The sequence below is a fragment of the Oryza glaberrima genome, chromosome 11 (assembly GCF_000147395.1).
Source record: "Oryza glaberrima chromosome 11, OglaRS2, whole genome shotgun sequence".
NCBI lineage: Eukaryota > Viridiplantae > Streptophyta > Magnoliopsida > Poales > Poaceae > Oryza > Oryza glaberrima.
Genome location: NC_068336.1, coordinates 19,073,671 through 19,096,598, shown reverse-complemented (window position 1 = coordinate 19,096,598; position 22,928 = coordinate 19,073,671). Strand labels below are relative to the sequence as shown.

The 22,928-nt window shown below is 42.1% G+C and overlaps 3 protein-coding genes across 4 annotated transcripts; 2 read left to right on the top strand and 1 right to left on the bottom strand.

Annotated features, from left to right (window-relative positions):
* Positions 1 to 8,947: 8,947 nt before the first annotated feature.
* Positions 8,948 to 13,772, top strand: LOC127754771 (adagio-like protein 3). 2 transcript variants are annotated; one of them, XM_052280342.1, is made up of 2 exons: positions 8,948 to 9,342; positions 11,989 to 13,772. In XM_052280342.1, the coding sequence occupies exons 1-2, from the start codon at positions 9,035 to 9,037 to the stop codon at positions 13,574 to 13,576; spliced, it is 1,896 nt and encodes a 631-aa protein (XP_052136302.1). In that variant the 5' UTR covers positions 8,948 to 9,034; the 3' UTR covers positions 13,577 to 13,772. The 2 variants fall into 2 exon arrangements, with proteins under 2 accessions (XP_052136302.1, XP_052136303.1); XM_052280343.1 differs by having other exon boundaries at positions 9,231 to 9,342; positions 11,938 to 13,772.
* Positions 13,773 to 14,919: 1,147 nt separating this feature from the next.
* Positions 14,920 to 17,927, bottom strand: LOC127754773 (14-3-3-like protein GF14-D). The gene is made up of 5 exons (XM_052280345.1): positions 17,382 to 17,927; positions 16,748 to 16,826; positions 16,520 to 16,642; positions 15,436 to 15,552; positions 14,920 to 15,353 (listed from the first exon to the last, which is right to left on the bottom strand). Exons 1-5 carry the CDS (start codon positions 17,798 to 17,800, stop codon positions 15,294 to 15,296), a joined length of 798 nt encoding a protein of 265 aa, XP_052136305.1. The 5' UTR covers positions 17,801 to 17,927; the 3' UTR covers positions 14,920 to 15,293.
* A 2,144-nt stretch (positions 17,928 to 20,071) lies between these two features.
* Positions 20,072 to 21,950, top strand: LOC127754774 (phospholipase A2 homolog 3-like). Its single transcript, XM_052280347.1, has 4 exons — positions 20,072 to 20,237; positions 20,362 to 20,410; positions 20,770 to 20,895; positions 21,442 to 21,950. Exons 1-4 carry the CDS (start codon positions 20,100 to 20,102, stop codon positions 21,621 to 21,623), a joined length of 495 nt encoding a protein of 164 aa, XP_052136307.1. The 5' UTR covers positions 20,072 to 20,099; the 3' UTR covers positions 21,624 to 21,950.
* The last annotated feature ends 978 nt before the right edge of the window (positions 21,951 to 22,928 follow it).

The window sequence follows — 22,928 nt, the reverse complement described above, 5'->3', positions numbered from 1 at the left end:
ACCCGACCCATGCTTGGCACAGTACGACTGGTTTCGGGCCCGTGCCAGCCTAGCCCGATAGTTGGGTCGTGCCTAGGCCAATGCCTTGGCACGATGAGTCGGACTCGCACGCCACGATCAAAGAAAAATAGTTGAGGGACCCAAAATAGACTTGAATCGGCCATATAAGGCACAGCCCAAAGATAACAGGGAAGCAAAATAGATTTACTCCAGCCATATATGACATAGCACAAAGAGATGAGGGAGGATAAGTAGACTTATTCTATGGAGAAGAACGAGGAATATGTTTACTTTAGATCCCTCAATTTGTCATCCAATCTGAAATTCGTCCCTGAACCACAATACCAGATATGATATATCTCTCAACTTCTAAAACCAGCGTAAATAAGGTCCCAAGACGGTTTGGGCAGTAGTTTCGGCTGATGTGGCGCCTACGTGACATTGACATAGCACTTAAAGTCCTGAAAAAGGAATAATTAATTATTTGTCATTCTTACGAGTGGTGCTAAATGATTTACCATTGGACCCACACGTCATAGACACATGAGAGCCCATATATCATAGGCAGCAAGTGGCAAATAATTAATTACCACATCTTAAAAGTGGCCAAAAGTTAAATGTCCTAAAGAAAAACCATGAAACCCATATGTCAGTGAGTATCCGATTAAAATAAAAAATACGCAGTGGGTCCCACATTCTTTCCTTCTCTTTTTTCTCTCTCTTTGCTGCTTCTTCTCTTTCCGGGCATCCAGCGGTCGGCCGCCGCCAGGCTAGCGTCCTTCTCCGTGCTAATGAGCCATGGGGTGGTGGAGAGGAGGGGACCTTGGTCCGACGGGAGACGCCGCTGCCGGGACCATGGCCGCTGATGCTAGGGACCTCGGCGGCGCAGCAGGGTTCACTATATCGATTTAGGGCTTTTGATCGGAGGTCACCGAAATCCCAAAATCCCGAAATTTCAGAAATTTCGGTCTGAAATTTTGAACAAAATTTAGTTGAATTTGAACAAATATTACCAAATTTATGAAAAGATTAAAAAATTGAAAAATTTCGACAGAAGTAATATCATATCGGAGGGGACCGAAATTCCTGCGGCGCAGTAGCTACCGTCGACGGAGAGGGACTAGCTAGCTGGCAGTGGACGCAGTGGTGCCGGGTGCGGGCGTCGCTGTCCTGCGAGGACCGCCCGGACATCGCCCGGACATTTGCTGCGCTTCAGCTCCACGCGCGCCGGGCCGAGATCACCACGCTCTTTGGCCACGCCTGGAGCGTGCTCCTCATCATCGCCGACGAGCAGCAGCGCAACGTACGACGACGTCCAGGCCTCGTCCATGCCATCTTCTTCGCTGGATGCATGATTGGTCAGTGCTGTAATTCTCGTGCAAAATACCTTCGCTTCCTACAGAAAATTCCATCGTGTTAACTCAGACAAAGTGACAAACTACCGCAATGCCATGATAGTAGGATTATGATAACAACCATGCCTTAGGTCTTATTTCTTTCAGCTTGGGATTATTATAATTCAGATTATTGGGAGTAAACTGAAAGAAACAGACAACTTATTGAAGTAGCTTATTATAATCTGGAGCCCAACTTATTATAATCTGATAAGCTCATTTAGGTGAGTTTTTTTCCAGATTATTGGATGAAAAATTACCCACCATGCCACCCCACTCCCTTTTTAGACATGCATACCCAATAATCTAGGCTCTAATAATTTAGAAAAGAAACAACTAACCGCTTATTCTACTACAGATTATAACAATCTAGCTTATAGTAATCTGACTCAATAATCTGAATTATAATAATCCCAAGCTGAAAGAAACAGGGCCTTAATTATGGCATCGACATGTAGAATTCAGACCTGAGAGAGAGAGGGGGGGGCAGTACGTATACGAGACTAATCTCTATAACAAAATACTCCCTTCTTCCTTAAATGTTTGACACCGTTGACTTTTTAAAACATGTTTGACCGTTCGTCTTATTCAAAAACTTTAATGAAATGTGTAAAATTATATGCATACATAAAAGTATATTTAACAATAAATCAAATGATAGGAAAAGAATTAATAATTACTTAAATTTTTTTAATAAGATATAAGGTCAAAGATTTTTAAAAAAAGTCAACAGCGTTAAATATTTTGGGATGGAGGGAGTAGCATTTTCAGATTAGATGGACGATGCATTGAGACCGGTGCGTCGAGGTTCTACTACGACAGCAGCCGGAAGCGCCTGAGGCCGGCGCTAGAGGCAGCGAGAGGAAGAGAAGGAGAGGATGAAGAAGATGATGAATGCCTCTAGCAACCACGCCGAGGAGACCAGCACAAAGCGCCCGCAACCAGCACAAAGCGCCCGCAGCTGCCACCGCCCGAAATTCCCACGCGTGCCATGCACTCGTGCCTCCGCCCTCCGGTGAGACGTCACGCACTCGCCATTGTTGTAGTTGTCATCTTGTCGATGCTTTTGCCTGACGGCGGCGATGCCCGATGCATCCCATGAAGAAGATGGCTTGGACATCGTCTTCGTGCTGCTGCTTGTCGGCGGTGATGAGGATCATGCTCCGGATGCGGCGGCCGATCGAGCATGGTGATCTCGGCCCGACGCGCGCGAAGCCAGAGCGCGGCGAGCGCTCGGGCGATGTCCTCTCATCCGGGCGGTCCTCGCAGCACAGCGATGCCCGCACAAGAGCATCCCTTCCGCATCCACCGCCGTGTCTACTGCCAGTTGTCCGCCTCCATCGGCAGCAGCTGCTACGCAGCCGAGGTCCCGGCAGTGGCGGCTCCCGTCAGACCGAGGTCCCCTCCCCTCCCCCACCCCGTGGCTCGTCGGACACCGGCCTAGCGGCTGGCCGCCGGATGCCTAGAAGGAGGAGAAGCAAAAAAGAGAAGGAAAGAAGGAAGGTGGGACCCACTGCATATTTTTTATTTTTAACTTGATACCGACTTACATTTGGGTCCCACAGTTTTTCCTTGAATATAAGTACCACGTAGATGTTACATTAGCTTAAACCATCATCCAAATCATTTTGGGACCTTATTTATACTGGTTTTAGAAGTTGAGAGACGCATCATATGAAATTTTAGACTTTACGACAATTTTGAGGGACTTGGAGTGAACTTATTCCTTTTTCGTGTGGCCTTGTTCTGTCGACCAGTTGGTTGGATTTTAAGCCCACTACATGAAGCTGACAAAAGTTTATTTAACAACGCCACGTCACAAGCCTCAAACCTGAGGCCATTGTTTTCCAATTTCCAAGACGCGAGATCGAGTGATCAACCGACTGGTCTGTGCGCTTTTTCTTTTTTTTTTAATTACACAGTAGACCCACACCTATACACAACATCATACTCACAAATATGTCACATAAAACATGCTATAAGAGATGAAAACCAACTGCAAATCTCTAATCTCACTAAAATTATGTTGAGAGTTTGTATATGCGTAATATTTGTGGACACCAAAATTCATACACCTAAGACCACTGGTTGTTTTGCTGTGCACCTTTTTTTTCTTTTTGCGTTAGTAACAAAAATCAGTGTGTATATGTATCGTATCTTGCTTCTTTCTTTGCTGACTATGTTTGGCTACTTCTTTCAATGTGCTTTCAGGCACCCACCCATTGTTGCGCAAGTTCTTGTCAAATAAATTTGGAGGCTAAATATTGTTGTTTTGATTTTCAATGCAACCTTCTCAGAGTTTTGAGTCTCTGGAATCAAGATAGGCAAGTTTTTGGGGTTTGAGTACTTTTCTTTTTCATAATTTAACGACAATTCTCAATGCCGCAGGAAAACGCATACAGTAAAGTTATCGAGGGTTCTTTGTAACATATGATTCTTAAAACATAAAAATAGTAAAGTTGTAGGGTTTAGGGTAACCCCTGTTAAAACGCAAGATCCTAGACCTGCTAAACCAGGAATATAACCCCTGTTTTAATCATTAATAAAGCTCTCTCTTTCATGTAAAAGAAAAAAGAATGTCTGAATCCTCATGTAAAAGAAAAAAAGAATGTCTGAATCCTAATGGACGAAAAATAGTAGGAAAACCGTTTGAATGGAGTAAAAAACATGGCATACCATACGAATTTCAAAGAATCAAAGGATCTAATCCTTCGATCCAAATAATCTCATATATTCTTTTTTATTCTTATCCGATCTAAATCCTTAAAAGTTCTCCGGTTTTTCTACAAAAGGGGCCTGATCGGCGAACGGCGAGCGCGAGTGATGACGTGGCGACGCCGCAGATCTTTTCTCGCGCGCCGCAACTGAACAGCGCGTGTGCGCGTGGAGGAGGACGGCAGCGGCGCACGATATTATTGTTCCCCGTCAGAGCGCGTGGACTGATTTGCCCCTGGGTTAGGCGTCTTATTTACGGACCCCTGCCATCCTGGATATTTTGCTGCCTAACCAGTACCCAGTACCCACTGGCCTTTGGAAGGTTCTGGTCACTCGTCCCTCTCTTTTTCTTTTTTTTTCTTTTTTTTTTTTGCGTTTCAGGGGTTTGGTGTTGGGCAGCAGACAGCTGCAGCCACGTGAGAAGGCTTTTATTAGCAAAGGTTGGCAGGTTGATGGTACATGATAATAGGAATAGTTTTTGATAATTGATACTTTATGTAATGCTTTTCAAAAGCTATGTGAAGAAATTGTTAGGAACTACTATGGATACATTTTGGTCCAGTGTGATATCTAACATGCGTCTTTTTTGCTATTTTTCTTACTATAAGATTTGCCGTGGCGTGAAACTTTGATATAGTTGGAAGTGGTAACCAGCCAAATGTTGTGGTAATATCTGTTACATTGCCGGAAAAGTTGTTTTACCAAGCAGCCGCATAACAGACAGCCGAACAGGCCCAATCTAGCAAAGAATGAAATCTTTTTTTTAGAGAAGGGTATTTTTTTACCCGGCCTCTACATCCAACCGAATATATACAGCCATTGAAATAGGGAACTTAGCTCCGCAAACAACCCAATATGAAATTCACTCTATAGGAGATTTAAACTCAGGATCTTAATTAGAGTACTACTCATGTCACTGTAACCACTAGGTTACATGCCCATTTCGTAATAATGAAATCTTATACCTAGCTTTGGGGTAATTAACTAGGTGCATAACCTAGCAAAAGGGGGAAAATTGTGAATAAATTTTGATTTGAGCAGGTGACAAGCTATGTTGATATGGAGATACCATGTGTTTGCTATGAGCTACTACTATTCTACAAGACTACAATAAAGGACAATAAAAGACTATGAAAGTGACGTAGAATAGATTCTTATTAGATTAGTTGTTACCGAGAGACAAATCACATTGTACTAGGAAGATATTAGATTTATATTCATGACGTGTGATATAGGTTTATCATGTTTGCTAAGGTTTTTTAATATTTTGAATTGCTTACGACATTGACTTATTAATTAATTTTGTTCATGTTACTTATTTTTCTTATTATCAGATTATGACAAGACTCTGCACCTAACTTGTATGTTAAGCATTTTTATATGATGCTTGATATTTATATTACTCAATTGACAAACAATATTACAGTCTAATTATAATACACTGTGTTACCTTTAATAACTTTACGCGATATATAGTGATCACAACGACAACAACAAAAAAAAACTTTTTAATTAAAATTTAAGGTAGCCATCCACATGTACATAAGATCTGGGGTTTGGCTGTCCTCTCATTAGGCGTTTAGGTGCACAAGTGGACGCCACAGAATGAATGATATATAAATGATTTCTCCCAACAGTGACTCCGATGTAGACTTGGAAATCTAATTGGGAAAAAGAGAGAGAGGATATTTTGGTTGCTGACAAGGCTAGCGCTATTGGTACATGATATTTTCCAAAGTTTGGATGAGTAGCTTTCAGATTGGATGGTTGAGATATTCTGCATTAGTTCTGGCTGGAATGCGTACAGATGTATCTGCATGGAATCAGGATCAAAATGTTCCATCTTAAAAGAAACATCCACACAATAAACTTATATTCGATGAATCAAACTACGAAAATAAGTGTACATGTTATAAACTTAATATTTAGGTATTGTGTTGTATTTTCGATGCTGAATTAGTCGTGTCCAATAAACGTCAATTACTTCTTTTATCACATTTTCTCTGCATGTGTAAAAAAACATATCGAGATTCAATCAAGTGGCATATAACCGCTAGCTACTTCTGGAATCTTTGGCTTAAACCGTTCAAATTTTCACTTAGATTCTAAAAATTTGTAGATATTAAATCATAAGCTAATAAATCTATTTTTTTAATTCTAACTATTAGTTATCCACCATTTGCTTCAAAATTGCTTCCCAGAATTTCGAGCTTCCCAAACAAACCCTAAGTCTTTTATTTAGCGTACGCAATTATTAGATTCTACTATTTTCTTGAGGGGTAATTGAATGCTCTATGCAGTACTCTAGTACAAGAAGAAACCAAATTTTCACTAATCCCACTAGAGCAAGTTCAATAGTAGACTATAAACTAACTATACTTATGTGAAGGAGAGAAAACAAGGATAATGATGAGTCCCAGCTATTATGCAAGAGTTAGCTATACACATTCTCGTAAAAAGAACATTAGATACAACCTGGTAACTAACGGCCCCATCATTTGGCTTTTCCACTAACTAGGAAGGTGGCCCGCGCATATGCGTGGGCACTTTACTAAATTAAATTAGTATTGATTAAATTTGTATTATGAATCCTTATCATGTGGAAGTGACTTTTATTTAAAGGAAATAGTCTGAATTACACCCTTAAACTATAATGACAGTGCGAATTGTTCCGGTTATATCTAAACTCATCTATCACCATCGTTCGCTAACATATGAGTTAATATATTTTTTGTTTTGTTTAATATATTTTTTGTTTTCTTTTCTTTTATTATATATTTGATTCACCTATGTATGTTCATGGGTAATATACGATGGAATAATATGTAATGTTAATAATTAGCATATTATTATATAGATGGGAATGATATAATTAAAAAGATATAATGTGGTTACATGCAACATTTTATGAATGTGGGAAATGCTAGAATGACTTACATTGTGAAACGGAGGAAGTATTATTTGTTGTGGCTTGGTAGTATCAATTCTTACCTATCATTTGTTGATGGTTTCTCACTTAGTATTATCCATTATCAGTACTTGATAACACACTGCATATTAGATGTCATCTAATTATTAGGTGTATTAAGCACGGAAGTCTCATAAGTAATTAATATGACTTGATAATTGGTGGATAGTGGTTTGTATATGAAACTTATACACATAGGAATTAGTAGGGATATATGATTGATATATTTAGCTCTATTTCTAATTGACAAAATATATTATATACTATATATTTTATAGTAAATTTAAGGTTGAGTTCTAAAATCTTATCGGATTGGCTACTCCCTTTATGGTGAGATGTTTCTTGAAATGATGCATGTTTTCAAATACTTTCTATGCAAAGTTTTTTTAAAATATCAAATAAAACCATATTCAAGTTTGTAATATTTAATACTTAGTTAATCTTACGCTGACGACATACTTTTTTTCGCGTGTCCTAGATAAGCTCATCTAATGAGGTAGACCGAATGAAGCCTAAGAAATAAAAAAAATACATCCACATGGTGTAAAAAAATATATGATCGTTAATTTTCCAAAAATATATGAATAAAGGAACATATAATATATGAAAACATATTCATGATAATTTAATAATGTCATTTGGGCATATCAATATTATACAGTAGGGAGTGAGTAAATTTTTAGAACACTGCTCATAATTTAAATTCTTTTTATTTTTTGAAAATATAAGTCCAATAATTTAACTATGTTATTAAGAGATATACAATCATATAATCTACAATTTTAATTTATTAATATTTTTAATGGATGTTTTGATGCGATGCGCTACTTAGAATAAAACTTGAAATAGCATATATTTTTACAACTTTAATTTAACATAGTTTTTTATCTAATCTAAGAATATAAGAAGAAAAAAAAAGAAAAGACTTACAGGGGATACGTACGTACGTATGTACGTACATACGTACAGGTCCACGTACGGGGACACCGCGCGGGTAAAGTGCGATTTTTTTATAGATTGATTTGGGTTTTTTCTTAACAAAGATCTAATGGTTTAAAATAGTGGGTCCACCAGATTAAATGAAAATCGATGGCTAGATATTTTTCTTTTTTCTTAGAATTTCTAGGATTTATTAAAGCGCCACGTGGCAATCTAGGAGCGTTTATAGGAGCGCCACATGACGGTTTAGGAGCGTTTGTAGGAAGTTTAATGGACTTTTAGTATATAATGGATAAGCCAAAACAGTTTATTAGAGAATAAATATAAATTTTTAGACAAAACTTTTATATATATGTTTTTGATGACTTAAAAGTCAATGCTGAAAAAGAAACTACATTGAAAATACCTCAAAATTAAATTTAAGAATTTAAATTTTGATTTTTTTTTCTTGGCTGATTAGGACATCCGATAGGTGCCTAATATATTATATATATATATATATGTTAACTCTTAGATTAACTTATAGATAGTGGTTTGCTCTACTATTAAAGCTCTTAGATTTTTATACCCCCTAATATCTGGTCTTTTCCTATAAAAAAAAGAGAGAGGTGGAGAGGGAAAGAAAAAAAATAATTACACTAGTACTGAAGCTGACAATCTGAGATACTCTCCCTTCCACTCCACGTCTCCACCTCTCTCACGAGTGGAAAAAGCAAAACAAGGTGCGCCGTTGGATGCTTCCCCCTCCCCCCCAAGTGGCCCCCATCCGTGCGCCGTCCTTTTGCCGCCCGCGCGGGCCCCACCCCACCACCACCCCCCGCGAGATATTTTGGTGGCAGATCACGTAATTAACCCCCAACTCCCTGCCCCTTCTCCCCCACCCACCCCGCGCGGATATAAACCCCGCCGCGAAAATATCTCCCCCACCGTCTCATCCCAGCTCAGCTCAGCTCTGACTCCGCCATTTCGAAGCACATCGAGGAGAGAGAAAGTTCTAGAGAGAGAGGAGAGAGGAGAGATGTTTGATGCGGGGGATCGCGGCGGAGGCGGCGGGGTGGTGGCGGTGAAGAGGATGAAGCTGTGCGAGGAGGAGGAGGAGGAGGAGGAGGAGGGGATGGAGGTGGATGAGGAGGAGGAGGAGGTGGGGTGGGTGTGGAGGCCGCCGGGGGGGCTAGCGGGGGAGGAGGAGGCGGCGGCGTGGGAGGGGAGGGCGGCGGCGATCGTGGTGTCGGACGCGGTGGAGGTGGATTTCCCGGTCATCTACGTCAACGCCGCCTTCGAGGCCGCCACGGGGTACCGCGCCGACGAGGTCCTCGGCCGCAACTGGTGAGCCCTCGTGCGCGCCCTGCTCTTAGCTGTTCCCCGATCGATGCCGCTCTGCTCTGATCTGGTGTGGTTGGATGGGGATGGCGAAATGCTGCTTGTTTTTTTTTTTTTGGTGCTCTCGATTCGATTCCAGCTCGATATGTTGGCGAGATTGATGGTGGTTGTGGATGGCTGTGTTATTGAATTTAATGAGCTTTTGCCGTGCAGTCAAACCTTGAGATTTTAATGCGCATTTGTTAGAATTAGGGGGTTCCTGTACAGGCGTACGGTGCAGAGTGCGCACCACTCTGTCTCTGCCTTAATGCTTGCAATTGCGGCGATGATGCGTGATTCCTGACTAGTTGCTGTAAATTTTAGCATTTTATCCTCACTTTTGATTGGTTGTTTTTTTTTTTTTGAAATTTATAGATGGGTATCATGCCAATATGAGATTTAGCCAGAATTCGAAGTGTACTGTTTCTGTTAGACCATCTGTATTTTAGAGCCAATCTCTGAGTAATGGTGACATTGTTGATTTTTCATCTACACATTAAGCACAGCACGAGCAAGCCAACAATCGAAGTAAATTGTAGATAATGTTGTTCAAGTACAGTAAAAGCCTGAAAGGTGCTTATGCGATCTAGTTTGGATATATTCATGTTATTGCTAAATTTATGAAATGGCTTTTGAAACAAATTTTGTGTATGGAAGTTCTATATTGCATATTTGCATTGGACCTTAGAGGCGAACAACGAAATGTTCATATATTCTTTCTGGCTCTGGGTCATTTTTGTTTTCTGGTGGGAAGAGGCTGGGCAAGCAAGGGTGATGGCTACCCGTTAGATATTTTCCCCTGATATATCTTCTTCTTCTCTTGCTCTACTAAAGTAGCCACTTGCACATAGAAAAAGGGATGATGGAAGAATAAACTGTAGCATATATTGTGAATATAAAATGAGATGGGTAGGCCATTAATTGGAATATAGCACAGTTGTCTGTAGCATGTGGGTACAAAAATTTACAACAGGGAGCATCACGGTTTTAGCCAGGCCTTTTTATTTTTTACCACCGGGCTACCAATTAATACTTAGTAACTTTAGTCTTCCGTTGGCATATATCATATTTAGTGGTCGCCTGCTAGTGCTCTAGGAGGATATATTATACTGGATTAGTAAGACTTTTTCCTCCTCTCTTGGATGGTACTGGAAAATAATTAACTATGAATGTATTCACATGACAAATTAACATTGAATTTGGACACCAACTGTGAAATTTGATCCGTATTAACAATATGGAAAGCTATTATTGGTGACAACCTTATAAGTGTACTACAGTACTACACCTGCAAGGGTTTTCAGTTGACAAGTAGCTGACTATGGTCAGTTTCAGAATTCGGAACTCAATTTTGAGCATAAATGGAAGTTCTGGATGTAATATGAAGATAAACTTTGAGAAATTTGACTTGGGTTGTAAATGTTTGAACTTGATTTTCGTGCTGTACTGCTTAAGGCTGTCTTCAGGAGGCAAGGTTTACCTCCTGACACGGAAAACAATGTAAGCGATTAGAGCGAGATTAGTTAAGTACTAGCCTAAAAAAAATTAAAAAATGGATTAATATGATTTTTTTAAAGCAACTTTCCTATAGGAAAATTTTGCAAAGAACACACCGTTTAGTAGTTTGAAAAGCGTGCGCGCAGAAAACGAGGGATGTGAGTTGGGAAAGAAGGGGAAAGTCTTTTAGGGACTCATTCCGTAAATGTCGTTTTACCATTTTGTGGTGATTTGCTCTAATTGTCCACGTCGAACGGTAAATATTCTTGTGTGCAGTCTGCACAATTAGCCTCTCTTTTGTCAGATTATGAAAATTCTTGAAAAACAATTTATTGAATTGCTTACATGATGCAAGAACTTGTCTCTTATATTACATTTTGACATATCATGCCATCACAAACAATTCCAAACATATTAATTTTATTTCCAAAAGATTCATTGGATGAGTTTAGTTAAACCTGTGTTCCATCATAAGTACTCTCTCCTTCCCTAAATGTTTGACACCGTTGACTTTTTTAAATTGACCGTTCGTCTTATTCAAAAACTTTTGTGAAATGTGTAAAACTATATCTATACATAAAAGTATATTTAACAATAAATCAAATGATAGGAAAAAAATTAATAATTACTTAAATTTTTTGAATAAGACGAACGGTCAAACATTTTTAAAAAAGTCAACGGCGTCAAATATTTTGGGATGGAGGGAGTAGTTTGGACATTCAGCAATCAGCATAAGCTCTAGGCATTGGCTAACATAATTATATATTCAATGTAGGTTTTTTTTTTTTTTTTTGCATTTCGACTAAAGTCCAACAAAGCATAAAAAAATAGCTGGACTAGTTTCTGCCTAATGTTTAGCAATGTTAGCAATTAGCACTAGTTTAACAGAATACATTTGAAACCAAACAAAAAGCCACATTCTTCTTCGTTGTCTGCGACAAAGCTAATAGACAAATGCATGTTCTCTATGCTTGAATTGCTGTTATTCTACTATCATTTTTCATTTATACGAGTTGTTCAACTGTATCATATTTGCATCAAGCTAACAGTGACATAACTTGACAGAGGGCCTAGAGAAGCTTCTCACATTACTCTGTTGACTCAAACTTGTTTCAGCCGATTCTTACAATTCCGGGATCCACGTGCCCAAAGACGACATCCGCTTGTTGATCCCATGGTTGTTTCAGAGATCCGGCGATGCTTGAATGAGGGAATTGAGTTCCAAGGTGAGCTATTGAATTTTCGGAAGGACGGTGCTCCACTGTACAACAGGCTAAGGCTCATTCCAATGCATGGGGATGATGGTTTTGTGACTCACGTCATTGGAATCCAGTTGTTCTCTGAAGCTAACATTGATCTTAGCAATGTATCATATCCAGTGTATAAACAACAGTCCAACCACAGACCCAACATTCAAGAGATCAACCCTGCTTCTCATGAACATATTCCTAAGATTCAAAGTTCCGAGTACTGCGGCATCCTCCAGCTCTCAGATGAAGTTCTGGCGCACAACATATTGTCTCGCTTATCGCCAAGAGATGTTGCATCCATCGGATCAGTCTGCACTAGAATGCATGAGTTGACCAAGAATGATCACCTGAGAAAGATGGTATGTCAAAACGCGTGGGGAAGAGACGTCACTGTGAGGCTTGAGATGAGCACCAAGATGTTAGGATGGGGTCGTCTTGCAAGAGAGCTTACAACCCTTGAGGCAGCTTCATGGAGGAAGTTTACAGTTGGAGGTCGCGTTGAGCCTTCCCGTTGCAACTTCAGTGCCTGTGCTGTTGGTAATCGCCTTGTCCTGTTTGGAGGTGAAGGAGTCAACATGCAGCCAATGGATGATACCTTTGTGCTCAACCTGGAATCTGCAAAGCCTGAATGGCGCCGTGTCAAAGTTTTAGCTTCTCCACCCGGCCGGTGGGGGCACACTCTCTCATGGCTGAATGGCTCATGGCTAGTGGTCTTTGGAGGCTGTGGACAGCAAGGTTTGCTCAATGATGTCTTTGTCCTTGACCTTGATGCCAAGCAGCCCACCTGGAGGGAGGTTGCAAGCGAGGGCCCACCATTGCCGAGGTCATGGCACAGTTCATGTACCCTGGATGGATCAAAGCTTGTTGTCTCAGGGGGGTGCACTGAATCCGGTGTGCTCCTCAGTGACACATTCCTGCTTGACCTCACCAAGGAAAAACCAGCATGGAAGGAGATCCCAACATCCTGGTCACCACCATCCCGCCTCGGCCACACCTTGTCCGTCTTTGGTAAGACCAAACTCTTCATGTTTGGTGGGTTGGCAAAGAGCGGCTCTCTCCGGCTGCGCTCCTGTGATGCCTACACTATGGACGCTGGTGAAGACAGCCCACAATGGAGGCAACTGGCGACAACCGGGTTCCCGAGCATCGGTCCACCTCCGAGGCTCGATCATGTCGCGGTCAGCCTCCCCTGTGGACGGATAATCATATTCGGTGGCTCCATCGCTGGGCTGCACTCGCCCTCACAGCTGTTCCTCCTCGACCCAGCGGAGGAGAAGCCGACATGGAGGATCTTGAACGTCCCTGGCCAGCCACCCAAGTTCGCCTGGGGTCATAGCACATGCGTGGTTGGCGGCACCAGGGTTCTTGTCCTGGGTGGCCACACTGGGGAGGAGTGGATTCTCAATGAGCTCCATGAGCTGTGCCTCGCGAGCAGGCCCGACGAAGATGAGTGATTCCCAACTCCATTGCTTGTTCTTATTTATTTAGATCCTATGATTATTACTGATATCTGTTGTTGTCACAACCCTATGTAATAGTAGTAAAAAGGAAACAAAAAGAGGATTACTGGTAGTTTTCATCCTTAGAAGTTAGGAAAAAGATCTGAAAAAAAAGTTATGAAATAAAGGTTTGTTCTAGTTTTTTTTTTTTTTTTCTTCAGTTTGCGCATATCTCTGCTCCATATGTTCTGATGCAATTTGTGTCAATGCATGTACTACCCATTAGTACATGTTCCATTGTTCCAAAGCACACATATTCTTGGACGGTTATAGATAAAAATAATCTCTCTTCAAGTACAAGTTAGCGAGGACTTTTGTAGGACAAAACCTGCTTGGAGATATGCCACACGTGTGGTAATCTTGTTCTTATAAAACTTAAGGTTTGTGTACACTCTGTGCTGCTACCTGTAGTAATTAAACATCTATACCAGCATCTCTGGGCGCTTGTCGAGGCGGCCCGAAAAGCAGGTACCAAAGGAGAAGGCAGAGGTATGAGGTATCCGATGTGCAGATTATATATTTGCGGCGTTTGCTATCTCGGTCTCCGATTCAAATGCAGCGAATCACGGACACCAGCGTGCGGCGAGCGAGGTGCCGCCCCCAGATTGTGGGCATCAGATTCTACTGCTAAACAGAAGGCTGCATATGTGTGCTGCTTTCAATGGAGAGGGACATCTTTTTTTGACCACACCCCACCGACGTCCAGCTTCATCAGATCCTGTGATTCTCTCTGAGCAAGAAGAAAAGAGGAGAAAATCAGATCATGTTATCTCAAGTCTCTGAAAGAAGAAAAAGAAGAGAGAATCGGTGATTCGGTGCACAACGCGCCCCGAGCTTTCCTCCGGGTCATGATGCTCTTTGGTGTTCAAGGGCTTAACGATTTGTAAATGTTGTTAGGGACAAAATCGAAAGAATTAACTATTATAATTTATAAAGTTGATAATCAGATTTAAAACAGTATTTAAAAAATATTATATATAAAGTTCACGAAACGTGTCAACCTGTTCATCCGTTCATCAGAAAGGGCCTAAATCTCATACTCGAAACAAAGCTGGCAGACAGCCCAGAACTGGGATCACCACCAGAATTCAGAAAGAGTAGGAAAGATTTTGCTACAAACAATTCCAGGCTTGTCACCATCGAAACAAGCTGGCAGATAGCCCACTGGTCAAATTAACAGAAGCAGCAATGTCATGAGATTACGGTGAACTCAAGCATGTCACCATACAGACAATATTTTTTTTGTTCTCTAAAACGAGTTAAGCAAGCCAGGTGAATAATGTCTTGGACCAAAGACCTTGAGACAGGTTCAACCAAACACTTCCAAGACGGTCATACAAACATACTGAAAATGTCTTGTCAAACATGGTTAATATAACAGCATTCTAACAGTGCAGAATAGTAGGGTTTTTCCTGTGGCTGGCATCGTGGAACAAGAAAACCAGGATCCAGCCATCATTTATCAACTGAACAAAAGCGTGACCCAGAACTACTTAAGTAATTTAAGAACATCATCGTCTCCTCCACGATGGTGCGACGATGGTGCGACGACAGTTCGTGTACTAGAAGATAGCTACTGAAAGCCGAAGACATCAATGTCCATTGCCCCAACAACAACAGATGGTGCATCAGACTGGCGTCCGAATTCATCTCACTGGCGTCCGAATTCATCTCACTGATCCCCAGGCTCTTTTGGAGCTGCGGCTTCCTTGATTTCGTCACCACCATCATCCTGCAGAAAAGAGAAAACAAAAAAACTGATATCAGAACCACGAAGATAGGACAGAAACGATCAAATGGCTCAGGAAACTCACATTGGCATCTGAAGTCCACAGAGTCAAGTTGTCACGCAGGAGCTGCATGATCAAAGTGCTGTCCTTGTAGGATTCTTCACCAAGGCTGTCCAGTTCTGATATGGCCTCATCAAACGCCTACAAGAAACATGAATTCATTCAAATCATATGTTCCGTGTTCTGATTTTTAAGTGAATGTCAAACAAAATATGATCACACTATTACTTAAGAACAGAAACAACCTTCGCATCTTATATAGCTAATTCTACTTATTTGAAGCAACTAGAAATGTATCAGCACTTAGAACGAGTTAGTCACAAGAATTCTATCAGCACACAGAAATGGCATAATTCTCACTTCTTTACCGTTCCAAGCTCCAAAACAAAGGTACACTAACTTTAACCATTTGGTTTAAGATCGTGAAGGTTCAACATGATGCAAAGTCTAAATGGAACATGCGAAATTTCTGTCAAAATTATAACATGGGTATATGGCAAATGAAAATTATATAGACACAAATTACAAGAATGAACATCAGGAGAATCAAGAAATAAAAATATCAACCATTTGATCAACATCACCTTGAAAGTTTACAGTCAAAATGTAACATATAAGTTATACATCATTCATAAACTGTATCTCATCATGAAAATCAGCCAAAAAATGCATCCGACAGGTGCCAAGGGATTTGAATAGTACGTTTTGGGATTTCAGCTACAGAAACAACCTGATTGCAGCTTAAGTTTCTAGTATAAATTAATTTATCATTCATGCACTCACAAAGTAGCATATATCTTCAGAATGAGCAACATGGATGCCTTTTCGATAAAAAGAAATGAAAGTACAACTTCCACTAGAAAAAGTCAGCTTTCATGCTTATCAAAAGCAAAGAAAAAAAGCTCCATTCATCCACCATGATACCTCCAGTATAACCAGTATTCCAGTAGAAAGCAGGTCCTTAATGGTACAAAATCAATAGTGGATAAATACTTGGCATGAAAATATATCATACAAAGAAATGTACATTGAAGATGCATGATGCAACTAACAGAATAGAAAATTAAAGGGGAAAATGGAAGTGGATGTAGAAGTAGAGTAAGCAGACCTGCTTCGCGAGGTTGCAGGCACGGTCAGGGGAGTTCAAGATCTCATAGTAGAACACTGAAAAGTTGAGTGCAAGCCCAAGCCTTATGGGGTGGGTCGGAGCCAAATCTGCGAGAGCAATGTCCTGCCAACACACGCAAAACAAAAAACTAAATTCAAACCACGAGACTAACCAATTAACCATTGCATCCACATGTACAAAAAAAAAACATATTATCACAAATCCAACCTGAGCAGCCTTGTATGCATTCATGGTGCTCTCCGCAGCCTGCTTCCTCTCGTCGCCAGACTTAAACTCCGCAAGATACCTTCACAAATCGTCACCAAGAGAAATCATACATCCATCAAGATGAAAAATTTTCACACCTTTAATCGGTACCAAACTCCTAGGCAGCGCCAAGATCCCCAAGAATATGAAGAAAACTAGCATTCAACCGCTCCATTAACAGACATCACATCTAATTCTGACTTTTTCACCGCCAAGAGGAAATGTTAACATCATATATAAAGACCACGACTTAAACATAGACCTGTACAGTAACAAGGGATCTCATACACCTATCAACCCATAAAAAAAACTACCATTAGATCTTAAATTTGGACCTGCACAACTCAAATCAAATCCTACCGTACAACCTTAATTAACCCAGAGACCAATCATATAATAAACAAAGGAAAAAAGAATATCCTAGAAGTTAATCACACCCCCAAAAACTCCCTACATGTTACCTTCACCGACCTAACAAATCCTACTATCTCGAATTCTTGGTCGATTCGCCGCGCGCACATACTAGATCAAGGCAATCAAATTCGATCCCGCCGCGCGCGCGCGCACATACTAGATCAAGGCCATCGAATCTTACCTGTGGTAGTCGCCCTTCATCTTGAGGTAGAAGACCTTGGACTCGGCGGCGCCGGCGGAGGGGACGAGGTGGGAGTCGAGCAGGGCCAGGATGCCGTCGCAGATGCGGGCGAGCTCGGCCTCGATCTTGCCCCTGTAGGAGCGGATGGTGGCGGCGTGGGCGTCGTTCCCGCGGCCCTCCTCCTTCTGCTCGATCGACGAGATGATCCGCCACGACGCGCGGCGGGCGCCGATGACGTTCTTGTACGCCACGGACAGCAGGTTCCGCTCCTCCACCGTGAGCTCCTCCCCGCCGGAGCCGCCCCCCGCCGCGCGCGCCACGCGCTCCATGTACTCCACCATCTCCTCGTACCGCTCCGCCTGCTCCGCCAGCTTCGCCTTGTACACGCTCTCCTCCCTCGTCGGCTCCGCCGGCGACATGGCTGACGACTGCCTACCTACCTACCTCCCTCTCGCCTTCCCTCTCCTCCTCTCCTCGTCGGCGTCGGCGGCGGCGGCTGCGGCTGCGGCGGCGGATGCGAACGCGGCTTTGGTGGGGAGGGGGAGGTGGGGATTCATTTGAGGAGGAGGAAGGGCGTGGATGGAGGGTGGGGCCCACATGTCAGTGGGGGGACACGTGGCGGTCAAGGGGAGCGGGCCGTGCGGCGAGGGGAGCGGGTGCGGGCGTGTGGCTGGGGGGGAGGTGGGTTGGGTTTGGGGGGGACACGTGGAGGGGTTTTAGTGGGTGGGAATGGTGTTTGCTGTGTGTGGACGGTGTGGGTGTGATAAAGATAGGTTTAGGGGTTTTTTTTTTTTTTTTTTTTTTGCTCTTTGGTGATTTGGGGTTTTTGCTATCTCTCTTTTTTTAAAAAAAGATAATATTGTAGTTCTGGTTAGCTGGAAGTCTGTTTTTAGATTTTCATTTAGTGCAAATGTATATGTATATTTTTTAAAAAGTTGTTTTATAACACTACAATTATAACAACTTTTATGTTGGTGAAATTGTAATTTATGTTGTGATTGTCTTAAAACGCCATTGCAATATTGGCCATAAACTTTATATTATGTATAGTAGGATGTTTTCTTCATGCGTGCTTGTAATATACTCCATCCGTTTCACAATGTAAGGCTTTCTAGCACTGCCCATATACATATAGGTGTTAATGAATCTAAACACATATACATGTGTCTAGATTCATTAACATCTAAATGAATGTGAGCAATGCTAGAAAGTCTTACATTGTGAAACGGAGGAAGTAGGAAGGCTCTCCTATTATGTTTGCTCCTTTTATCGTTAGATTGGCTTATGGCTTCTTCCTTGCTTGTTAATTTTCCATAACCTCAAGTAGACTGAGTTATTTATTTATATCTACCACTAAGAGGAGGAGGCAGGGCGAGGAGAAAGACGTGTTGGCCGTAAGGAAGAGGGAGTAAAAGGTGAAGTAGTCTATCGTCCTTGGAGGCAGTGCCGTGGACAGCGTGATGATGATAAGATGAGGCGGTTTGCAGCTTTTTTGTTTTCACAACAGGGGCGTGGGAGAGTAGGAGCCCAGGCCTGTTTGTAAAAGAAGGTTTGCAACATCTCCATAAAAATGGAATGGCTCATGCATATTTGTTTCATGACGTGACACGATAATTTTGCAAGAAACTTTAGTGATTCACTGTTTTAGATAAGATAGCTAAAACTAAGCCAACTATTGTTTTCTAGTGTCCGTGTAAAACAATCTTCTCAACTCTAAAATCAGATATCAAACACCCCTAAGCTATTCAAACTATTCAATTTACCCCATGTTTAAAGTAGCTGTGTTCGCCTATATATCATTGACGTGGTGGAAAAGTCTACCACATCGGCTAACATCAATGTTTGGCGATGCCACAAACGAAGTTATGAGATAGTAAGAAGTAAAGAATGTCATATTTGAAAACAAAAATGAAAGAATATGCTATATGGACCGCACCATAAAAACACAGTTCTGAGTTTGTACTCTTCATATATCTTTTACTAAAGGACACAAGCTGACTTTTATAACAGAATTTTTACTAGGATGAATGAGCCAAAGTGGACACAAGATCTTGCCTGCCATCCACATGAAAAACAAAACTATTCCTCTTCTTCTTCTTGGATTAAAAGATGATGGATGGGCCCAGGAAAGAAACCTGGCCTAGAAAGGGCCGGCCGGGACCGGAGCATCCGATCTCCTGTCAAAACCGACGCCCATCATGATCCATGAACAATGCTACCCTAATCAATCAACATGCATATGCAAGCATGGCTAATGGTCCCACGGAGAGATCGATCACCAACCCGACCGGCTGACCCCACATCCATGCATGCAATGATGCAAATCAGCATATACATGAATACATCCGTCCATGCGGTTGAGCTAACAAAATGATGAAACGAGATGATCGCCAGATTAATCCATTGTTTACATGCAGCCAAAGTACAATGACAGTTGACAACCTTCAATCTGCAGGCAATAATTTACACTTTTCTTTTAAATAAACCTTTTTTTCCTCTTAGAAATTAAACCGAAGCTGTGAGCAAGAGCACATCATGGTCAGTTCTTGGAAGTCTTTTGTTTGACACACACTTGAATTGCTCCCATTTTTTCCCAACCAATTTGCCACCTACCATGCCTATCTGCACGCACCCGTCGCGCGGTTTATTAGCCTCTTTTCTCCTGCGAATCACGGCGAGCTGATCAGCGATTAGGCGAAGCAAACGTACCAAATTATAATGGGTGACGCCCAGCGGCGGCAGCTTCTCCTCGTCGCCCTCATGCTCGCCGCCGCCGCAGACCACTCGCTGGCCGGCTTCTTCGGCGGCGCGCCGCCGGCGTCTGGTCCCGCCGCCGCCGCCGGCGACAACGACGAGGTACGTTAGAGAGACATAGTATCATTAATTACTGGAAAGGTTAAAGCCGGCGATTTCGTTGGTCGATCGTTCTGGCTAATTCTGATGTTCTTTTCTTGTTTCTTTGGGCTGATCGATGATGCAGAAGTGCAGCCGGACGTGTGAGTCGGAGCACTGCCTGGGCACGTATGCACGTACGTACGTATACACGACGTCCTCTACTACTCTCTCTGGCCGGCCGATTATAATTTCTCAGTTTTTCTAGGTGTAATTTAGGTGTAATTTTTGTGTGTGTGACGATAGGGCGTTTATTACTCCCTTCGTCCTAAAATATAAAAAATTTTAGTTAGATATGATTTATTTTAGTACTATAAATCTAGACAGAGAATATATCAAGATTTATATTATTAATTATGATGCATCTCATTGGATCAAAACTTTTTTTTCTCTCTAATAAAACTGAAACTCTTTATATTTTTGGACCGAGTGAGTATGATGTTGTGAACAAGTTAATTGACGTGAAAATGGTACGATTTGCGTGTTGCGTGTGCAGAGGCGCCGTTGATGCGGTACGGCAAGTACTGCGGCGTGTCGTACACCGGGTGCCCCGGCGAGGCCCCCTGCGACGCCCTCGACGCCTGCTGCATGCTCCACGACGCCTGTGTCCAGGCCACCGACAGTACGTATCCCACACCAAATCGTTTCTTCACTTATCATTTTGAACATCTACACATAGGGACAAATTCAAATCCAAAATAAGATTAGAGAGAGGGAGCTTGTCTCCTCCTTTCTCCCTCAGCTTCCTATTGTTTCTTCCTCCCTCTTTTCTTCTATCAACAGTGATCCAATAGAATAGAGCCGGAAAACTCGATCGAGTTCCCCTGCACTCATGTTGGATCCGCACCTATCGACATACGGTGTAGGGGTGAAAACAGTCACGAAAATTCCCGATCGACCAAGTGCCGTTTCCGTTTAACGGGTACCGTTTTCGATTGTATCATTTTTGACTATTTTTGAATTTTGTTTCTTTCTAATTTCTTTCTACATCATCGTATTAATATCGATACTGAGTAGTTTAAATGATAAATATGGTCAATTACCGGCCGATCGAGCATCGTTTTCAAAGAGATGCTAACGATTCCGATCGTTTCCGATCGTTTTCACCCCCTAATACGGTGTACACTGATAACGGGATGTGTCTGTCGAAATTAATGCATGTGTGCAGATGACTACCTCAACATGCTGTGCAACCAGAGCCTGCTGGACTGCGTGGCGGCGGTGAGGTCGCCGGCGGCGAGGATCAGGACGTTCGAGGGGAACCAGTGCAACGTGACGGACGTCGCCGACGAGATCACGTCGCTCGTCGAGGCCGCCGTCTTCGCCAAGAGGATCCTGCACAGGCCCTAGCTTTAATTAGCTTAGCCGGCAGCCTGTGATTAATTGTTGTTTTTGTTAATTAAGCTGCTACTGTACATGTTGTCTAGCATCATAGATGCACGTTGATTAATTAATTGATTCCAGTCGTCTCCGATCCGGATGCGCCAAAATCAAAGCTAGAGTACACGTAAGTGTAGTTGGAGTTGGTGATCGCCCTCCACGTGTCTAGTTGGCGTAAGCAAGGCGTTTTTCTTCTCTTAATTTTTGGTCATATCCTCGACCGTGTACTTGCACATGCACATCAATCTCAGATGTGTTCGCAGTTAGCACGTGCGTCCGAATCATGATTCTGTTGGAAATAATACATACTTAGCCATTAATTTTATTCCAAGCATTATTATTTGAAAGCATATACAGCAAGCATAACCTACTTGCGACATGATAGAACAAGAAAAACTCATAAATTCTATCATGCTAGATATCAAACAAGGCATAAATAACCAAGCCAAGTAGGTCATTAGGCTAATCACAATGGTAATCTAGCCGCAATATTTTAATCTAGATAAACAGTACCATGCATATACAAAACTCATGTACGAAAAAAACTAGATTAGAAATGCACTGGTTACTTTCCTTTGTAAACGAAAGAATTCACTCACTGAATGGATCGACGGAGATCAGCGAGTTGAAGCAGTGCAGTCAATCGATGATGTCGAGCGGCCGTGTAGAAATACGCTGCCCAGAAACCTTTACACCGCCCCCGTGCAGGTGCGAATGTGGCGAAGGCTCGGAGACACCGCTCGCCGGAATGCTCGTTGCACGACGAGCACCACGGCCGGCTTGGATCGACGGCGACGCAACACGACGGCAGTTGAGGAATTTTAGAGTAGATGGCTATTGTGTTCTGTGTCCTTCAAAGACGTCTCCTTGACTCCTATATAGAGCTAACACTGAACGGTAGCCCACGCTCAATCCGTTGCTCCTCCGCGTCAAAGCCGGATCGGCTCCGTGAGAAACGCAGCCGCCAAACGGCCACAAGCGCATGTTCTCTCTTCACGTGAGAACCAAGTCTTCAGGTGATTGACTCGATCAGCAGAGGTTGTTGTATGCAAGCATCTTGTCATCCAACACATGCTGATCGTGCGGCTAAGCATTAGGCATTTAAATTCATGAAATGATCAATGTTTCCAAGCATGTTATTTCCATCAGATTCTGCTCGGAATTCATTTTTGTGAATGCCCGTGAGAACAGTATTTACACGAGGCGTCTACAAATCGAGCGTTCGATTTTTTTATTTTTTTCAAAAAAAAATCGGACGCTGCTTCGATATATTTT

Coding starts and splice junctions, on each gene's coding strand:
- LOC127754771 (XM_052280342.1), top strand. CDS start 9,035: ATGTTTGATGCGGGGGATCGCGGCGGAGGCGGCGGGGTGGTGGCGGTG. Junction 9,343..11,988: donor GAGGTCCTCGGCCGCAACTG/GTGAGCCCTCGT, acceptor AACTTGTTTCAG/CCGATTCTTACAATTCCGGG.
- LOC127754774 (XM_052280347.1), top strand. CDS start 20,100: ATGGGTGACGCCCAGCGGCGGCAGCTTCTCCTCGTCGCCCTCATGCTC. Junction 20,238..20,361: donor CCGCCGGCGACAACGACGAG/GTACGTTAGAGA, acceptor TCGATGATGCAG/AAGTGCAGCCGGACGTGTGA. Junction 20,896..21,441: donor CTGTGTCCAGGCCACCGACA/GTACGTATCCCA, acceptor GCATGTGTGCAG/ATGACTACCTCAACATGCTG.
- LOC127754773 (XM_052280345.1), bottom strand. CDS start 17,800: ATGTCGCCGGCGGAGCCGACGAGGGAGGAGAGCGTGTACAAGGCGAAG. Junction 16,643..16,747: donor ATGCATACAAGGCTGCTCAG/GTTGGATTTGTG, acceptor GTGTGTTGGCAG/GACATTGCTCTCGCAGATTT. Junction 15,354..15,435: donor TGTGGACTTCAGATGCCAAT/GTGAGTTTCCTG, acceptor TCTTTTCTGCAG/GATGATGGTGGTGACGAAAT.